Source organism: Eptatretus burgeri, chromosome 3 (genome assembly GCF_056783735.1).
Source record: "Eptatretus burgeri isolate ZD-2024b chromosome 3, Ebu_testis_v1, whole genome shotgun sequence".
NCBI lineage: Eukaryota > Metazoa > Chordata > Myxini > Myxiniformes > Myxinidae > Eptatretus > Eptatretus burgeri.
Genome location: NC_140963.1, coordinates 112,953,263 through 112,975,460, shown reverse-complemented (window position 1 = coordinate 112,975,460; position 22,198 = coordinate 112,953,263). Strand labels below are relative to the sequence as shown.

At 40.2% G+C, this 22,198-nt stretch overlaps 1 protein-coding gene across 4 annotated transcripts in view; it reads left to right on the top strand.

Annotated features, from left to right (window-relative positions):
• Positions 1–9,339, top strand: part of LOC147030758 (protein kinase C-binding protein NELL2-like) — a 39,345-nt gene extending 30,006 nt beyond the window's left edge. For 2 of the 4 annotated variants that reach the window (XM_085875149.1, XM_085875152.1), the window contains exon 8: positions 2,984–9,339. In XM_085875149.1, coding sequence (XP_085731275.1) covers positions 2,984–3,063 — 80 coding nt within the window. In that variant the 3' untranslated portion in view covers positions 3,064–9,339. Of the gene's footprint in view, positions 1–2,965 lie in introns of all 4 variants that reach the window. The other 2 variants (XM_085875150.1, XM_085875153.1) reach the window with 2 other exon arrangements.
• The last annotated feature ends 12,859 nt before the right edge of the window (positions 9,340–22,198 follow it).

The following is a 22,198-nucleotide window of genomic DNA, read 5'->3' as shown; positions in this document are numbered from 1 at the left end:
ACACACACACACACACACACACACACACACACACACACACACACACACACACACACACACACACACACACACACACACACACACACACACACACTTTTATTTAAAGGATTGCTCTAAATAATGTTAATTTCACAACATTCTATATTCAACTTCATTTAAATTGTTGATCTCAAAACATACTTCCCTTCCCTAAAGTAAGAACTTTCACCTGTAAACAATTAAATGGTTTCCTGACTGCATGGATCATCAGCTGGGCACCGTACTTCCTCGAGGTTTCAACCCTTTCAGCTCAGAATCTCTCCAAACAGCGGATCCACATCAGTAGATCCACAACCTCGGTCACAGATCCACATCAGTATATCCATAACCTTGGTCACAAATCCACATCAGTATATCCACAACCTTGGTCACAGATCCACATCAGTAGATTACCTGCATCAGTAGATCCATAACCTTGGTCACAGATCCACATCAGTATATCCATAACCTTGGTCACAAATCCATATCAGTATATCCATAACCTTGGTCACAGATCCACATCAGTAGATTACCAACACCAGTAGATCCACAACCTCAGTTGCGTCCGTGCAGTCAGTCAACCCATCGATGCACATCACTAATCTGACTCCACTCGCTGTAGGATTTAATGTATTTCAACTCATATTACCTTAAATATAACACGTCAACCCCACTTAACACCAAATGAAACTGTTATTCAAATATTGAAACGGTATCTACACCGGATTTTTCTACATGCTGATCTGTCTCCGAGCAAGCACTGAAAATGGTTTAATATATATAGATTTTTTTAATCACATATATGTATATTCCTATTTATATTCTATTTTGCGAACACTATTTTGGTGTCGTTTAATAATCTTAAAGAAAACTTATATCCGTTTTAATCTGCTAACTATAGCTCCCTGTTTCAGTAAACATCTACTAATGAATTATTTTAATCTATTGGTAAGTTCAGTGCTGTTTTAGTAAACATCTAATGAGTTGTTTTAATCTATTGATAAGTTCAGTGCTGTATTAATAAACATCTAACGAGTTGTTTTAATCTATTGATAAGTTCAGTGCTGTATTAGTAAACATCTAACGAGTTGTTTTAATCTATTGATAAGTTCAGTGCTGTATTTATAAACATCTAACGAGTTGTTTTAATCTATTGATAAGTTCAGTGCTGTATTAATAAACTTCTAACGAGTTGTTTTAATCTATTGATAAGTTCAGTGCTGTATTAATAAACATCTACTGAGTTGTTTTAATCTATTGATAAGTTCAGTGCTGTATTTATAAACATCTAACGAGTTGTTTTAATCTATTGATAAGTTCAGTGCTGTATTGATAAACATCGAACAAGTTTTAATCTATTCATAAGTTCAGTGCTGTATTAGTAAACATCGAACAAGTTTTAATATATCGATAAGTTCAGTGCTGTATTAATAAACATCTAACGAGTTGTTTTAAACTATTGATAAGTTTAGTGCTGTATTAATAAACATCAAACGAGTTGTTTTAATCTATTGATAAGTTCAGTGCTGTATTAATAAACATCTAACGAGTTGTTTAAAACTATTGATAAGTTCAGTGCTGTATTAGTAAAAATCTAACGTGTTTTAATATATTGATAAGTTCAGTGCTGTATTAATAAACATCTAACGAGTTGTTTTAAACTATTGATAAGTTCAGTGCTGTATTAATAAACATCAAACGAGTTGTTTTAATCGATTGATAAGTTCAGTGCTGTGTTAATAAACATCTAACGAGTTGTTTAAAACTATTGATTAGTTCAGTGCTGTATATGTAAACATCTAACGAGTTTTAATATATTGATAAGTTTAGTGCTGTGTGTGGTTGCTCTCACAGCCCCAATTATTATGTAACCAGACCATACAATAGCTTCTTCGGAATATTGCTGTCTAAGAATGGCATTCATGCAATGTGGAATGGAAAAGCATCTCGTTTATCAAATAATTTGGTGTGAAGTTTATAATTATTGATGTCCATTTGTAATTTTTAAAAAGAAACTGAAGTGTTCGTTTGGTTTTCCTTTTTAAATTCAAGTTATTTTGGATGTACAGTATTTCACCATGAAGCTGATCAAATACAAACCCATCATCGATGAATCTAAAGCTGTTTCGACAGCTCGTGCAGTTGTTAGTTCATTTTTGTAGATGTTCTGGACCTAATCAGACTCGTACATCTGCAGGAACAAATTTGCAAATAAAGGGTCTGGATCTGACCCATGGATCCAATCAGAATGAAACCCAATCAGAAAGGGGCCGGATCTATCTATCTCTCTCTCTCTCTCTCTCTCCCTCTCTCTCTCTCTCTCTCTCTCTCTCTCTCTCTCTCTCTCTCTCTCTCTCTCTCTCTCTCTCTCTCTCTCTCTCTCTCTCTCACACACACACACACTATTTTGCAAGATTGCTTCGTACAATAATGCTTTCTGGCACAATGTGAGATTGGGGAGGTGGGGAAAGGGTGTATAAAGCTTGGTGTCTGTTATATTGTGTTGTTCCTTAATGGCCCCAAAATTATTGTGGGTTGGTCGTGGAATGCTTTTGGCTCAAGTCTTTCATGAACTGACTGGCAAGGCCTGACATTCGACTGAAGGTGGCAGGAATTTATAATTTGGCCAAGGTGCGGTCGATGACTCACCTATTCTTTGTGAGACACTGGCATTCTGAACATCCACCAAAGACCAGTGCAAGTAGATGGGTGCAACAGCTTAACGTTCTTCCAATGGATGGCACATACCTTGATGCATCGCCCTCCACATGAAACACCAGGATGAGCTTACATCTCTGGGTGAAGATTTAAATCCAAGCCTAGACATCTCCAAGGCGAGCGTGCACATCTTTAAACTTGATTTACAAACATCCATGCAGTACTCTTTTACCGACCCTTTGTTTTCTAATAATTTTCATTTGGTGGCTGAGATTAATGACATGGGAAGTTGTGTGATGTGTTCCAGATATTCATGAATGTGACACCAACCCTTGTGCACATGGATCTTCATGTAAAAATATCCCGGGCAGCTACACATGCATCTGAGGAGAAGCAAACCTTTACTTTCAACAGGTAAACTGCTGCTGGGTAGACTAATAGTCATAGCACATCTATAATTTGGATGAATGTTTTTTTTTTAATATGCTCTCAATTAGTCTTGTTGGACAGCTTTGATAAGAAACCAGAAAACGCAAACTGGGAATGATTTTTTTTTTTATCTCAATGTCATATTACCTTTGATGCAATTTTGACATTGATCAAAAGAATACTTGTACACATCACGTTGTTACAGATGATAACTTTCCTGTTGTCATGTGCACGAATTATAAAAAGAGAATCCGAAGAACAAAGCAGTTATTAATGATATTTTATTTGAAGCTAAAAACATTTAAAAATGGATAAATTCAGTGTAGAAAAGAAGAACACAATGGGGGGAAAAAAATCAAAAAGGCATATAACTTCTTCTTTGATGGCCACAATTATTCCCACATGTGTGCTTGGCTGGGGGAAGATTGGCAAAGTCTTTCACAAACTGGCAGGCTCAGACTGACGTTTGACAAAGTAGTTGGGGGAGAAATTTGGAATTTGTTCAACGTGCAGGCGATGGCTCGCGTACTCTTTGCAAAGGACACCGTGGGGCTTTGACTTCCACCAAAGAATGCTGGCAGATGGGACTCCAGTTTAACGTCCATCTGATGGAAGACACACATTGATGAATCACTTTGCCTATGAAACACTGGGATGACAGTTTACAGCTGGGTCGGGATTCAAACCCGGGATAGACAGCTTAGAGGCAAGTGTGCATAAATGTCGGCCATCCTGTTGGGCCTCAAAAAGGCATAACTGCATTTACATGTGTCCAATACATTTTTCAAGGGATTTTATGAGATTCCCAACAAATAATCCTCAAATTCCATTTCAAGGGGTGGTTAATGAATGAAAGGTTGTATGGTAAATTATTGAAAGGACATTTAAAAATTTTTAGTGACATTACGACTACTACTACTACTACTACTACTACTACCACTACTACTACTATGCCTATGCCTACTACTACTACCACTACTATTGTCTACTACTACGACGACTACTCCAACATCAATCCCAACTAGAAGGGCACTCTGTAGAGCTCATACCTGCACCATGCAATGCCTGATCCATGAGAACATATCGGGCCCAATAAATCATGCTATAAATCGTTTTTGGCCTCATCTCTAAAAGGTGAAGAATCACGTTAAAAATTAAAAAAAACTTCTCGTATCTGGATCCGGATTCGGATCTGCACCAAAATCGAACCAATTATTCCTAGACACACACAACCTGTCCACCAAGTTTTCTTCGAATCCATCCACAACTTTTTGAGATATCGTGCGAAATATCGTTTTAGCCCTCTCTCTCAATGGTGAAGAATCACTGAAAAAAATTATCGGATCTGGATCCGGATTAGAATTTTCACCAAAATTGAATCGATTCTTTCCTCATCAAACACCCAAAGTGTTCACCAAATTTCATCCGAATCCGTCCACAACCTTTGGAGATATCCTGCACACAAACAAACAAGAAAGGTGGCATGCATAGCGTGATACTTGTGAAATCCGTAAAACAAATTTGACCTTAAAACTAATTGGTGGTTGAATTAAATGACCAAACATGCAAATGCTCTTCAAATTTCAAGTCAATCAGATGAAAATTGACAATTTTAGAAATCTGGCCACGTCGACTTTTTGGCCTATGTTGACCTCAAAAGTACTTTGGTGGTTGAATTCAGTGACCTGAAATATAAATCCTCTTTAAATTTCAAGTCAATCGGATGAATATTGAGGATTTTAGAAATCTGACCTGTTGTTGACTTTTGGCTGATGTTGACCTTCAGCTGATGTTGACCTCAAAAACAATTGGTGGTTTCATTCAATGACATGAAATATAAATCCTCTTCAAATTTCAAGTCAATCAGATGAAAATTGAGGATTTTAGAATTTCAGCCTATGTTGACATTTTGGTTTCAGTTGACCTCAAAAATAATTGGTGGTTGAATTCAGAGAACTGATATGCAAACCGTGTTCAAATTTTAAGTCAATGGGATGAAAATTGAGGGTTTTAGAAACTCCACCTAAGTTGTTGACATTTGCCTATTTTGAGCTTTTGATCTTTGTTGACCTCAAAAATACTTTGGTGGTTGAATTCAGTGACATGAAATATAAATCCTCTTCAAATTTCAAGTCAATCAGATGAAAATTGTGGATTTTATACATCTCACCTAACTTGTTGACCTTTGGCCTTTGTTGACCTTTTGGTCTATGTTGACCTAAAATAATTGGTGGTTGAATTCAATGACCAAATATTCAACTCCTCTTCAAATGTCAAGTCAATCGGATGAAAATTGATAATTTTCGAAATTTGGCCGAAATTGACTTTTAGCTGATGATGACCTCAAAAATAATTGGTGGTTCAATTCAGAGAACTAATATGCAAACCCTCTTCAAATTTCAAGTCAATCGGATGAAAATTGAGGATTTTAGAAATCCCACATAAGTTGTTGACCTTTGGCCTATTTTGACCTTTTGATCCACGTTGACCTCTGAAATAATTTTGCGGTTGAATTCTGTGACATGAAATATAAATTCTCATCAAATTGTCCATTTCATGAAGATTAACATCTTGACAAACTTAATCAAAGCTCAGGTCAAACGGATGAAAATTAACTATTTTTCAGATTGAAATTGATGATTTTAGAAAGTTGAGCTTGAGTTGACTTTTGACCTTTTGATCTCAAAAAATAGTTGGTTTTGAAATTCAGTGATGCACTCTGCAATTGCTGCTTAATATTCCAGTTAATCAGAAGAAAATCGATGATTTTCCAGATAAAATTTGATGATTTTAGAAGTTTGACCTTGATTTGACATATGACCTTTTGATCTCAAAAATAGTTGCTTTCCCAATTCAATGATAGACTATGCTAATCCTGTTCAACTTTCAAGTTAATAGGATGCAAATTGATGATTTTCAGTTGAAAATTGATGATTTTAGAAGTTTGACCTTGAGTTGACCTTTGACCTAAAAAAAAATAGTTGGTTTCCTAATCCAGTGCCACAATATGCAAATCTTGTATATTGTGTCTCAATTCAAAGTATATCGGATGAAAAATAACGATTTTAGAAATTTGACCTGAAGATGACCTTTGACCTCTGACCTCAAAATCAATAGTCTTCTCAGTTGAGACAAACTCTACAACTTGGTAAAGTTTCATGACAATCAGTTTAGAATTGTGACATGTGGGCAATGAACAGACAGACAAACAAACAAATAAACCAATGTCACCCGCAGGGTGACCTGTATCTTGCCAAAAGGTGACCACGTGTGACTTCTTTAAGGTCACACTGAGGTGAACAGAGCTGCTATCCACCAGGAGCGACTCCTTGAGGAATATCTGCCTACGAGGGATTCCGATGAGAATCGTTCTACAGAGTAACCATGAAAAAAATCAGTTTTTTCGTCATGACGTCATAGCGTCAAACTTTTGACAGATCTGGAAAGCACTTATCAAGCGCTTTCATATGAGGTATTACTCGATATGGTATCTAAGATTTCAAAATTTGATCTTGGGATCAAAAACTTTCGACCTCCAGCGCTAACCATGAAGGTCAAGGCCGATCGCCACCAAAAATTAATCAGCTGAGCACCAGATGATGAACTATATTCCCATGAAGTTTAAAGACGATCCAATCAAAATTACTCAAAAAATAAGGGTTTCGTCGACTCCCCTGATTTGCTACAAAGTGACCTTGACCTTTGACCTTGACCTTGAAAATTTTATGCGCTGAAAGGGACCTCTATAGGACTCTGATATGCGAGGTTGCAAAAATTCCCAATGATAACTGTGCTCTGCAGAGTGATCGATACGTGATTACAGACAAATAAAAAAAACATACAAGCTGACTAACATATCTTGCAAAAACTTCGTTTTGGCAAGATAATGAAATTGCTCGTTGAGCAAGGAATTGCTGGAATAACTTTGTCATATCTCCATGATCTCAGAAAAAACAAAAACCTGGAAATCAATTTGGTTCTTATAAGTCGATAGTGCTACTGTTTAATGAGTTATAGCACTTAGTTTGGTCATGATCATAACTTGGAAGTCAATCGGACTTGAAACGGCGTTTTTATCACACAAAGTTTTGACCTGACCCCCTTGACATTCGACCCCCGACGATGAAGAAGGGTGTTAGTGTGACACCCCAATGAGACATATGTTTGGATGCAGAATTGGAAGATGCACATTTTGGATTTGGTTTGAAGTCGATACGACCATTTTAGTGGACGTTATTGCGAAAATAAGAATTTCGGTTTTTCGGTGACCTTGACCTTGACCTTTGACCGAGATTCATCAAAAACGACAAGTGTCTAAGTTGGACCATGGCCGATGTCTGTACCCAGTTTGGTCATGATCGCTGAAACGGTGTGGCTGCGACAGGGTAAACAAACACACAAACAAACAGACAGACAGACAGACAGACACACCGAATGACACACACACAACCGACCAACATAATTGCCGAAATCCGAAAAAATAAGAAAAATACATCGTGCAGAGCATGATACTTGCAATATCCACCCCCTTCTCCAAAGGTTGCCATGGATGCATGAAATTGTCCATTTCATTAAGATTAAAATTCACAGTCTTAATCAAAGTTCAGGTAAATCGGATTAAAATTGACTTTTTCAGATTGAAATGGATGATTTTAGAAGTTTGACCTTGAGTTGACCTTTGACCTCAAAAATAGTTGCTTTCCCAATTCAGTGATGGACTATGCAAATTTTGTTCAACTTTCAAGTTAATAGGATGTAAATTGACGATTTTGCAGTTGAAAATTGATTTTAGGAGTTTGACCTTGAGTTGACCTTTTACCTTTTGACCTCAAAAATAGTTGGTTTCTCAATTCAGTGACGCAATATGCAAATATTGTTCAAATATCAAGTCAATCAGATGAAAATTGACGATTTTAAAAATAAAATTTGATGATTTTAGAAGTTTGACCTTGAGTTGACCTTCGACGTTTTGACCTCAAAAATAGTTAGTTTCCTAATTCAGTGACGCAATATGCAAATCTTGTTCAAATTTCAAGTCAATCAGATGAAAATTGACGATTTTTAAAATAAAATTTGATGATTTTAGAAGTTTGACCTTGAGTTGACCTTCGACGTTTTGACCTCAAAAATAGTTAGTTTCCTAATTCAGTGACGCAATATGCAAATCTTGTTCAAGTTCAAGTCAATCGGATGAAAAATAATGATTTCAGACCTGAAGATGACCTTTGACCTCAAAATCAATAGGCTTCTCAGTTAAGACTACCTCTACAACTTGGTAAAGTTTCATGACGATCGGTTTGGAATTGTGACCTGTAGGTGACAAACAGACAAACAGACAGACAGACAGACAGAATAACAAGCCGGTAGGCGACAAGGGATCCACGAGGATCGAAGCGCTGGATACGATGCTTTTCATTCTGACCGATCCACCCACGAAGATTCATTGCCAAGACGTATTGGTTCACATACAATTGTTCCTCTGCCTGGCAAGATTTTTCCTATTGCGTATTTTGCCAACTGGCACTCCTCACAGGACTGCCATTTGAAAAATAAAACCTAAATAAAAAATCGGCTCGAGTAAAATTTTCTAAATATCTCGAAGTGTTTAATTCCGAAGTCTCGTTTCTCCACATTCAAAACTGTAGGACAAGTATTGAAAATAGTGAACGTAGGTCGAGAAAAAGTATTTTTTCGAATTTCGCGTATTTCAGCCCCGACACACTTGGTGATTGTATCTGGAAAAATGCTGCGGTTCAATTTTGTAGTAGTTATTAAACTCTATCCATACACCGAATTTGAACATTCCGCCGTCGACGGTTTCCGAGGTCAAGGTCACTTAACATATTCCCTGGTTCACCACCTTTCCGCATTCGGAGGGCTGCCATTCGGAAACTATGAAAGATAGAGGAACGTCATGCTGTCGCGACAACTAGGTGGGGATGCAAGGAATAGGCAGGAGTTGGTCCGGTCGCTCTACCTATCATAGAAGCCGCGCTACGTCAGTCACCGTTTGGGTTCTTAAAACGCGGTTTTTCGGCCGCTGCATAGCAACGAAACTCAAACGCGCACACTCCCAGCCCATATGGCACCTGTTCGCCAAGTTTCATCGAAATCGGTTTGCTGCTTTGTGCTGTGGAGCCTCGCATTGCAGACACACACACACACACACACACACACACACACACACACACACACACACACACACACACACACACACACACACACACACCGACAGACAGACGGAAAACCGGACAATAACGGATATCTAGCGAATCCCAACAAAATCGACTGACCAATATATTTGAAAAATCGTCAATTTTGCAAGTAACAAACAGACAGACAGACAAACAAGCAGACAAACAATAGTGCACACAACCAACCAATATACTTGAAAAATCTTCGATTTTTCACAAGTAACAGATGAAAAATCACTCATGGAGTGACACGGTGAAACGGAATGGCATTCAGAAGAGTGTATACCGCCACCAGGTTGAACAGTTTACATTTTGTATCTCACCAATAGGTCGGATCTGAATCCGGACCTTAACCAAAATCGAATCTGCTTGTTGTCACCTAACCCACTCATCCACCTAGTTTTGTCACAACTCGTCCACAACTTTTTGAGATATCGTGCTATACACTCGAGTAGTTTTTGGCTCCATCTCTCAATGTTGAAAAATAACTGAAAAAATTCTTGGATCCAGATCCAGATTCAAATTTTCACGAAAATTGAATCAATTCGTCCTTGTCACACACCCAACCTGTCAACCCCGTTTCGTGTGAATTCATCTATAACGTTTTGAGATATTTGTGCCATATGTCGTTTTGGCCCTATCTCTCAATGGTGAAGAATCACTTAAAAAAATTCTGGGATATGGATCTGGATCCTGATTCGGTTTTTCACCAAAATCGAATCAAATAGTCCTTGTCACACACCCAACATTTCCACCAAGTTTCATCCAAATCCGTCTCCAACTTTTTGACATATCATGCAATGTCGTTTTTGCCCTGTAATCTCAAAAAAAGTTTGCATACATAGTCGAGGCTCGTATGAGAGCGAACACACAATACACAACAAAGGGGGCAGGAGACAAGAGGGGTGGTGGAGGGAAGGACAAAACGGTGAGGAACAGAGACATTAGGAGATATGTGGAAGGGAGAGGGATGGGGGGGGGAACACGGGGTAAACAAGATGGAGACCACAGGGATTTTCAGGACCTTACATGACAGGGAATTTTTGGGAAGGAAGGCAGGGAATTTGAAGGAGGTGGATTTGGGGTGGATTAACGGGGGTAGAAGGGATCGTGGTTTTGAATGGGAGAAGATAAGAGGTGGTGGTGAACAGCTATTTTGAAGACCTGGAGGGAAGAATGGGATTGAAGCGATTGTGGGAGTTATTCCAGAAGTGAGGAAAAAGAGGAATGAAAGAGCGAAGGTGAGCAGAGATTCGTGATTTTGGTAGTTTTACCAGAAGGGGATTGCTGGCGGACCTTGAGCACCCTGTGGAAATATGGGAGGGGGAGGGGGGACATATCACAGACAGAGCAAGGGGGGGCAGACCAGAGAGGAGACGGGAGAAGACAGAAAGACCACCGACCTGCCTGCAGTGAGAGAGTGAGAGGCCCAATGACTCAGCCTCACCACGGGAGATACCAATGATCTTAAATTCCTTGGTTTCCACAGCATGAAGCCGAGAAAGGCGAGAGGCAGGAGTACCAGCCCAGAGGGGAGAGCAGTACTCCATGCTGCGGACGAAAGCTTTGTATGTGGTGAGGAGCTCAGGTGGGCCGAGGTGGACTTTGCACGATGAAGGATTCCCAGTCGGCGACTGGCTTTGTAGACCAGGCTGGAAATGTGGCTTTCCCAGGAAAGATCACGCCACACCGCAAAACCCAGAAGCTTGAATGAAAGGACTTTGAACTTCAAGAGAATTGTTGAGAAAGTAGATGGGGGGGGGAGGGGGGAGATGCAAATGTTCCTTTCAGAGAAACATAGTGAGAGTGTGAGATTTGTCTGGATTGAAAGACATGTTCCACGTGTTGGACCAGTTTGTGATTTTATCCAGATCTGGAGAGAGAGCGAAGAAGCTGCAGCTTGCCCGTCTGAGGGATGACAGATGGTCCGGCAGGAATTACTGAAAATGAAATAATTCTCGTATCCACATCTGGAATCAGATATTCACCAGGATTGAATCGATTTGTCCTTGTCACACGACACCCAACCTGTCCATCAAGTTCAGCCAAATCCATTCCTGGTCACCTACACACAGTCTGTTCACGACATCGTGAAAAAAAAACACAAATAATTTCAAACGATTGCTTCAAAACTGTGGCCAAAAATCGAGTGACAAACAGACAGACAAACAAACGCTGCAGACCAACATACTTGGTGAAATTTTTTTTTTCTCCAAGTAACGAACAGCCAGAGAGAGGTGAAAACAGAACCTCCTTCCACCTTCAGTGGTGCAGGTAATTATTGCGATCTTGGTATGGGGTAAACTTGCATGAACTGGCTGATGAAGTCTTATGATTTTGGTTTCAAATCTTTCCAAAACTGGCTGTCCAGGCACAAGGTATGACTGAAGGTGAAAGAATTGTCATTGTTCGGGCTTCTGGGGACGACACGCCTCATTTTTGCGAAAGGCACCATGAGATCTTTATCGTCCACCAACAGCTAGTGCTTTCAGATGTATCCTCCAGCTTAGCATCCTTCCGATGGATGGAGCACACATTAGTGGCTCACCCTGAATGTGAAACCACAGGGTGAGAGTTTGTAGCTGGATCGGGGTTTCAAACCCAGGTTAAACATCTCAAAGGCGAGTGTGCATAGCTCTAAGGCCGAAACTATTCTGTCAGCCCACTAGGTTTTTTTTTGCCTTTTGTGTTCCTATAATTGTAAATTGATATTCTGTTTCTTTGTTAAACTTCAAGAATATTTATCGCTTTTTCGTTCAACAAATGGCTGTGAGCCTTAGTCTATATGTCAATATGTTGCTGTATCTTTGTACCCTCGAGTTATTGTAATTTTCTCTTAAAAACTTCGCCAGTAAAACACCTGTTCCAATAAAAGAAATATATTGTTCGTCTTCACCTCCAGGTCCAATATCGTGATTTTTGTCATTTAATCAAAGTATTTATTTGCTTTTTCTAGCTGTCTTCTGTAACAGTTCCTTTATTGTTAATAAACAATTGTTGAGCAAAACTTCTGCTGATTACCTATCATTCTGATGAATACTGATGACACAGTGCAACAAAACTGAATTCCAAACATTCCTTGAGTTGGTCATCCCAAACACTCCTCCTTGTCCACCCTCACCACCTCCCCAAAGGGCATCAAGATAATTGAGAGGTCATACATTTTGAATAGCTGAGATTTAATCCTTAATAGGTGTCCACAGAGCCAGAAAGACAGTGATTCCTACAAATAGAAAACAAGCCATCCAAAAGCAAATCGGATCTGAGTGCGTGCCTCGCCCTTTAACACTACGAAGGCCAGAAATCTTTCCTATCAAGAACCATTTTAGCAGTCATTTTGATTGTTGCATCCTTTTTTAAAAGTTATTAATACTTATGTAATATATAATGATTAATATTTGAGGTCAAGGAACAACAACTTCGTAATTTTTTAAACACAGGAAGCAAGAGGAATTTTAAAAACACGAAAACAGTCAAAATGACTGTTTGGTCCTTCATAGTGTTAACTATGTACATAATGACCGAGTACATGTGATTATACACAATCCCCAATGAAAGACACCCCACTGCCAACACCATACTTAGCCATTCATCGCAATAGATGTACTATTATGGGTTCAGGGGAAGCACGGGGCTCACGGGGTGGGACAGGGGGGAGGGGACCCACTTCCCTACCTCCGGCCCTGAAACTGACGAGCCATGTAACTGGTTCTTAAGCAACCACGGACACCCGTCTGAGGTGACTAAATCTGGTAGGGTCCCTGCAGCCAACTCTCGCATTCCCTACCTGGTGATTTAGTTATCCCAGATGAGGAACCGTGCTCTCGACTTTCCACCTTTATCTACAAATTATGTACGACCGAGCAGACCCATAGGTAGGACGTTGGCAAACTCGTGCAGCGAATCAATGCGGTACAACTCCCATCTATTTATTGCACACTACGTCTAACCAATGGTGGAAAACAGCCAATCGCGCAGATTTGGAAAGTTTATAGTGTAGCGATTTAATAAAGCAAATACATACAGGCAGTAGTCACAAGAAGCAGTGTCACAAAGAAAGGCTTAAACCCAGCACTAGCATGTAATTAAGAACCCATTATATATTCTAATATTATCTCCAAACACAAGACAGGTGTGCCTCAGTCACTCTGGGGAAGTAGAGTGAGAGTGAGAGAGCAGATTCAGGTGAAGGGTCGGCCTTCAGCTCACCCGACATGAACCAGCGGGTTCAAGTTGGTCCCAATGTAGTGGGGAGGGAGGAAATCAAAATGAAGACCAATCACTACACCATCGCCCCAAGAAGGAAGCCAGGCATAAACACACACACACACACACACACACACACACACACACACACACACACACACACACACACACACACACACACACACACACACACACACACACACACACACACACACACACACACATTATGTACTGATAAGTACTTACAAAAGCTATTTTATTTGAAGTTAGATACTTAAATGATAAGAATACCGTTTTTCATCGAAGTTTCCATCCTCTCAGCCCCGAACCTCTCCAAATGGCGGATCTACAACCCCGGTCGCAGGTCCACATCAATAGATTACTCAATATCAATGGACCCACAACCCAAAGTTGTGTCCAGACACAGTCAACACAGCAATGCAATATCCTGATTCAAAAACATTTGATTATTCATTTCATTTGAAGTGTTACTCATCACACCATTTTAAAGCCTTTTTCCCTGAGCAGGGGTCAAATTTTTGCGGGCTCCAATCAGGATACCCTTTCTTGTGGCAATGTTTTTATGGCCGGATGCCCTTCCTGACGCCAACCCTTTAGTCGCCTTCAACACGCAGGGATAATTACCAGTATACGGGTGCTCATTTCGCCGACCTCGGAAGGATGACAGGCTGATATTTAAAGTGTTACTACATTTGAATAACCATAATTATACACCACTTTATATGATAATATATCAAGCGATAAACACTTTACCTCGTATGCATGTCCATTGTCCATGACACAGCATCCCCATCTAACCATAGACTCAAATTGTCATTCAAATATTCAAAATGTCATTAACAACCAGTTTTAACATGCTGTACTGCATATCTTAGCAACCACCAACAAATTATTTTAATGCTTATTTATAATGTATTTTTATAAATAATATATATTTATTGTATTTTTATCTAAATACCTCCATTATTTTATATAATATATAAATATATTATATATATATATATATATATAGTTTAATCAAAAACATTAATTAAAGATTTTACCATACTAAAATAATGAATTCATTATTATTATATCAAATGCAATGAGAACTTGTTGACATGAAAAACAACCAAACTTAAATAAAAGGTGATGATGGAGTCTCAAGACATTCTCTCAAGACCTGATCAAACAATCAGCCAAATATCCTTTGTTTAACATGATGGAAAAAAAAACCTTCTCAGCACATTCCACAAAATCATCCTTTACTGAACAATTTTTTGCAAGTCTAAGTAGCTGAGATGAAAAGATATTGTAACCAATTTTAATTGGTACATTGCGACGTGGAAAGGTGTTCAAGACTACAGGGAAACTGAAGTCATCAACTTTATGATATACACTCGCACTAAAACCATTCTGTCCAACTCTAACCAACACATCCAGATATGCAGCAACTGTGCAATTATTACCACTCCTGTTTACAATCAGGTTATCTGGATAAATCTTGTGAAGCTGCCTATCAAGATAATTATAGTTCGCCACACAAATATCATCGATATAACGACATGTATGAGATTACATTTTAGCTAATCCTAATTTTTTTCTCCTTCATCAGTTTCTGCATTAATGAAAATTCACAGAAAATAAGAAAAATGTCCTAATCAGGGGGCTGCAATCCCCACCCATAGGGATACCCTGAACCTTTATCCCACAACATTTATAAACATTATCCCACAAAAAGACACAAAAGTAATAAATTATATAAAATTAACAGCATCCTTAAACTTCTGCTTATTAAAACAATGAAAACTTGAGTATTTCTTTTTCGAAAAGAACGCTCGATCAAACCTGACACATTAAAAACTTATTAAAAGAGTTAAAACCTTTGTCGAGTACTTTGAAGAGTGAGTCCCTCACTCGTACTAAATCCAAATTTGTATCAAGAGTTGAAAAATCAAAAACTTCAACTGACTTGATATTGAGGCATCAAATTATATCGAAGAACTCTAAGGAAGAATTAATGCTCCAGAAAGTGTTTATACCAGAATTCTTCTCAATTGCTAAACAGTATTTCCTGAACTGTTCACTAACAACTTGTAAGCCTGAGTTAACGATAACCGATAACTGTTTAGTGGAACACCGCCCGGCACCTGCTATAAACCTATACTTGTACGCGTTCTTATAAAGCTTAGGGATCCAGAAATGTGGAGGAATACAAAGATTTACCTCTTCACATTTAATTCCGAAATTATTAACGAAAACTTCCTGATGGTCAGAGATAATATCTTGGAATGACTTATGACGAGGAGCATATGTCCTATTTCCTAAACTCGTGAAAGTAACCGTATCAATGCTTAACTCTCTCAATAAAACCACGACATAAAACATTATACAAACCACAACAAAATTATGAGCAGCCTTATCTGCTGGAGCTATTACGTAGCTATCATGGAGCTCCCGAATGTCTTTACGAACACTCTGCTTGTTCAACACTGGTTTAGATCGACCCAGTGAAAGCAAGACTCGACTCCAAAAAAACTTAATCCTATTATCCAGGACTTCCACAACTCTGTTAAACCATGCATTAAAACTGTTTACAGATAACTTAAACTTGGTGCACATTTTGTTTACAAAATTAGAGACAAAATCCACAATTGAAGACCGAATGCAGCTCCAAGGTTGAGTTGCTGGTTCCCGATATTTAGCTTCTATTTTCATCAGATCCCAAATTTCACGATTACTAATTACATTCAAATCCCCAGAAACTACGTGTCCACAAGGACCATATAAAAAAGGGGAAGATGAACTTGCACAGTCAGCTTCCAAAATGTTCTTTACTCTACCGACACGAAGAGTTTTAAGAAATTTACCATGACTGAATAAGGATTGTTGTTACCACATACAAAGCTCTTGACCGCAGCCTGATGGAGGACTGCTCTCCCCTCTGGGCTGGTGCTCCTGCCTCTCACCTTTCTCGGCTTCACGCTGTGGACACCAAGGCATTTCGGATTATTAGTATCCCCCACGATGAGGCTGAATCTTTGTCTCTCACTCTCTCACCGCAGGCAGGTCGGTGGTCTTTCTGTCTTCCACCATCTCATCTCTGGCCTTGCCCTCCCCCCCTGCTCTGTCTGAGATATGTCCCCCACATATTTCTGCAGGGCGCTCAAGATCCGCCAGCAACCCCCTTCTGGTAAAACTACCAAAATCACGAATCACTGCTCACCTTCACCCTTTCATTCTTCTATTTCCCCACCTTTTGAACAAACTCCCAAACTCTCTTCAATACCACTCTTCCCTCCAGGTCTTCAACACAGCCGTTCATCACGATCTCTTATCTTCCCCCATCCAAAACCACGATCTTTTCTACCCCTGCTAACCCACCTCCTTCAAATTCCTTGCTTTTCTTCCTGAAAATCCTTGTAGTGTCCATCTTGTTTTCCCTGTGTATCCCACCCCACCCCTCTCCCTTCCACAGATCTCATCATATCTGTTCCACACAGTGTTTTCCTTCCCTCTCCCGTCCCTCTTGTCTCCTGCTCCCCTTGTTGTACATTCTATGTGTTAGCTCATACGAGCCTCGACAGTATACAAAAAAACCCCAAAAATTGTCCTATGGTCTTAGTGAAAGGGAAATAGACCTTCAATGGGGTTCGCTCCATAACTTTATCTGGTAATAAACTCTTTGCACTAGTATCCCTAAAAATAGAATGAAGCAGAAGCCTCTGTACCTGCTTGCTGGAAAAATCACAAACTAAGAACTCGTGGATCCTATCAACTTTGGGAGTAGACTTCTTTACCAGAACCCTGTTACAAAAAGCTTCGATCAAAAACGAGCACGTGTCATATAAACCTGCTAAACTCTGGGGAGTATGTAGCTAAAACTTGTTTGGAACATGACTTCAGAAGAACATAAAAATCATGAAAAACCTTTAAGTTTCTCAATTATCCTTGGAATTTTCCACTTCTGGCGCTGTACGACAGCGACTATGACACCCATGACCTCTGGGTCTCCTTCTGATTGGATTAGCAAAATACTCGTAACCGAAAAGGGAGGAACGGGAGGAAATGGAGGGCGATGTGGTGCAGCGTGGCGGGAGAGGTACGGCGTATGCATTATAAGTGCTTGAAAAAGTGTGATATGTGTTGTGCGTTTGTGCCCTCGCCCATAGGGGTCAAGAGGTTTAAAGGTTGATGACTGATTGCTCTTTGATCGATCTTTTGTGCATCTCATGTAGACAAATTAGAAAATAGGAACAGAATAGAAAGATCGTGTAAATCAGATGGTATGGTCGCCGCGTCCAAATAACTTGTGGGGTCCATTCATTTGTGGTTCGTGGGCCTAGCCTGTTCGCCCTCGCAGAGATTCGCCCGGCCACAGCTCGTCCTGTTCCGTTTATTTAACCAAGGCAGTTCTCGTTCGGTTCCTCAGATGCGTTCTTCCGTTGAATGCACCGTTTTTATGGCCCCTGGGTGAGGCAAGGCTTCTGGGAGTCAAGGTCGCCACAGCACCTTTGGCCTGCGTGTGCCCCATTCTCATTGAAGCTGTTCAGAGGGTGTTGTAGTTCCCAGCACCGTGGCAGCAGTGTGGATTATGCACCTAACTGAGGAATTGCCTTGCAGAGCAGTGATTGTTGTGCTGAACTGGCTTTGAATGTGCGTTTTGTCATGTAATGTTAATGCGTGTATGGTTGCGCCGTCGGAAAGTGCAGGGATGGAGAGGATTAAGAGAGGTTCCTTCAGCTCAACCATGCACACATCGCAATATTTCAAAAAGTATGGATGCATTCAGACGAAAATTGGTGGACAGGTTCGGTGTGTGACAAGGACGAACTGATTAGATTTTGGTGAAGATCCAGATCCAACTAATAGAATTTTTTTAAGTGATTCTTCATCATTGAGAGAGAGAGAGAGAGGGCCAAAAACGATACATAGCACGATATCTCAAAAAGTTGTGGACGGATTCGGACGAAACTTGGTGGAGAAGTTGGGTAGGTGACAAAAACAAGCCGAATAGATTTTGGATCAGGGCCTGGATCCAGATCTGGATCTCTACCAAGTGCCCTCTAGTTCATGATTGCGATCCAAAGAACGGGCAGGATTCAATCTGTTTGGAAGTTCACAGCAGTGCAATGAATTTCATGAGATTGGAAAATTGACTGAAAACTTCACGCCATCGTCCTTCACCGGGCATTATTTGAGTGTAATATGAGATTTATGGTACACGTCGCTTTAACGCACACCATCGTCCATCGTACGGCTGCCACTCGTACGGCTGGATGGAAGGTTAATCAGGGTGCAGGGTACAGCACATTGCATGGACAGCAGACAAACGGACCAAGGGGACAAGCAATCACTTACAGCCACTGCAGTGCCCCATTCCTCCAACATTTTAATGGTATGAAATGTTCTCACATTTTAAAATCATTACCACCAATAGTTTAAATTATTAATTATTCAAATTAACTGTTTCATCCCACATCAATTGTTTATGTGCAGATTTACAGTAAGGCCAAAAAAAAAAAAATGTTGCATTGGCGTAACCCGCCCGACCGTAAAAATTCCGCCGACCCTACGTTTTTTTTTTTTGTTTTTTTGCTATCCAAAAATTTTGCCGACCCTATTTTATTGCTATTTTTGTTGTTTTGCTATTGTTTTCAAGTATCTTGTTGATTGCGATCGCGATCGCAAAAACCCGGAAGTGTTTCGGACAGAACCCGCCGACAAAAAGGGTGGTACTCGAGCCGGGGGAGATTTTGGGAGGGATTTATTAGGAAAAAAAAAAAAAAAAAAAAAAAAAAAAAAAGATCCCGACCGACCTCCCCTATTTTTCAGTGACCCGTTACGCCAATGCAACTTTTTTTTTTTTGGCCTAATTCATGTGGCTGTAAAATTATTGGGTCGTGAAACCTAATGGTGAAAGGCTTTTTTTTTCAGAACAGGAATGAGTTTCCATAAATGGTTATTTAACATGAGTACGAGGTCATTCATTTATTACGTACGGGATTTGGGGGTTCGGGAGTGGTTCAATGGTAATTACATCTATCTGTAATTCCAGCAGTGTGTGTGTGCGTGTGTGTGTGTGTGTGTGTGTGTGTGTGTGTGTGTGTGTGTGTGTGTGTGTGTGTGTGTGTGTGTGTGTGTGTGTGTGTGTGTGTGTGTTTGTGACCGCTGTTTCTCGACAACCACTGGTCCGATCTAATTGAAACTTGCCAGGTATATTGCTGGGGACCTGAGGATGTGCCTTTTCAAGGTTTGATATTAATCGGACAAGTGCTTCCCAAGTTATGGCCATTTATTTACCAACCAATGACAAGACACGTTGCTGCGTAGGCGTGGCCGAAGGGGAAGAGAACCTCAGCCGCGTTCCCCATTACGGGTTACAACGTACGGACTTCCGGATAGTGATGACTTACTGTATTCTAATAATTTCTCGATTTCTTATGCACATTTATAGATAAACACAATGCCCCAAATTCAGTCGTCGTTTATGAGAGCGAAGGAACCTGTGAAGTTGTTTGAAAGTTTTTTTTTTTTTTTTTTTGCACTTATGTTTATTTTATTTTATTTTTTTTTGCACTTACGTTTATGTTTTTTTTCCCCCTCTTCTCTTCTCTTTGTGTTTTTCCTTGCGATGACATTGCGAAAAGGCAAAATACGTTGGCGCTAATTGAATAATTGGCCATTAAAACTAAATTGCGAATAATCGTAACTGTGATATGCGAACTTCCGGACAGTGAGGACTGAACTCCGCGTAGGCCGATGCACGGCTGGCCGACGATGACGTCACGTGCCGGTTACGATGGGGATCGATCGGTGCCTTAGTTGCCATGGCATAGGAGTTGCAATGGTCAATGGCAGCGAATGTCATGGCAAGCAAAGACAGGGAGGTAAAGTTGATTTTAATTCTGATTTTAATTAACTCTGTGTGTGTAAGTATCACAGCAGTTGTTACTTCAATGCAAGCGATAATTCATGGAATGCATGTGAACATTCCGTACGGGCACGCACCACTTCCGGATAGTGATGACTTAATGTATCTATATATTAATACTGAAGGACCAATTTTGTGCTCCTCCTCGCGGTCGCGTCACGTTTTTCTCGGTACTGTGACCTGGACTGAAAGAAACTTCGTACCTGTAAGAGTGCATCGCACATAGTGGCAATAGTCAACCTTCGGAATCCGTCTGTGACGGGGTTTCGGCTAGTTCTAATAATTTCTCGATTTCTTATGCGCATTAATAAACACAATGCCCCAATCCAGTCGTCGTTTACGAGAGCGAATGAACGGCCTGTGTGGTTGTTGTTTCTGGCTCGCGGTTTGATTTTTTTTTGGTTTGCACGTACAGCCACGCACGTACGAGCACGCAAGAGTAAGTAACGGCCTGTGTGGTTGTTTCTGGCTTGTGGTTTGAATTTTTTTTTGGTTTGCATGTACGGCCACGCACGTACGGGCACGCGAGAGCTAAGGAATGGCCTGTGTGGTTGTTGTTTCTGACTCGCGGTTTGAAAGTTTTTTTTTTTGCCCGTACGGCCACACACGTACAGCCACGCACTAGTTGAGAAAAGTAAGAGAATACACGGTTCTTCTTCGTTATAATCAGCACGAGGCTGCGCGGTGACGTCATTGCTGAGGGGCATAGCTGCATCTCTCATTTAACGCCCTCTGCCGGTGAGGACAGGAATTTGGAATTTGTTCACGGTGCCCGCGATGGCTCGCCGCCTCTTCGTGAAGGATCTTTAACGTTCATCAACGAATGCCGGCAGACGGGACGCCCAGTTTAACGTCCATCCGAGGAACGGCACGCACATTGATGAAGCACCCCGTCTGTGAAACATCGGAATGACAGTTTATAGCTGGGTCGGGATTCGAACCCAGGCTAGAGCTTGGAGGCTCGTGTTCGACTGTACGTGCCTCCAGGTCATCCCATCAGCCCCAAAATGGAATATGACATAAGAGAGCGTGAGAGGATTGTGGAGAGAAGGAAAATGAGGTTGGGATAATGACTGGAGAAGACGGGGAGAGGGTTTGAGACATCTTGTTGCGTACGTAATAAATCGATTTCATCATTCGGTGACCAAGCGAAATGTTGTACGAAAAGTATTAATCATAATGAAAATATTATGGTTAACAGAGAAATCCTTACAGTAATTAATTAATACAAAGTTGCCATTTTTGGCATCACATTCACCAATCAAGAACAACAAAAGAGCACGTTTTAGCAAATGACACCACCCAGCGCTTAACAGCAGTTGAGACTGTCGGGATTTAAAAAAAAAAACTACCACACAGTATATTTTACCTCACGTCTCGTTAAATATGCTGCAATACATTTATTTTAACTTTACGTCTCGTAAAAAAAAAAAAACATTGGCAAAGTAACAACGCCAAATGCAGATTCAACGTTTACGTTCTCAAAAATTTAAAGCAATGCCAGTTGACGCATGCGCAGTAACCCTATCATCTTGTTGATAGTTTCCCACAGATTTTTTTCATATATAACTCATCGACGACTAAACACGTGATTTGTAATACTGTTTTGTTGAGAAAGAAACGATTTAAGAGTATTTTGTGTATACACAGGCAATCACTTCCGGTTCGATGGGCCTGCTCAGATAAGCATTGCTTCCGGGTCATTGTGATCCCTGCTCGGATAAGCATTGCTTCCGGGTCATTGTGATCCCTGCTCGGA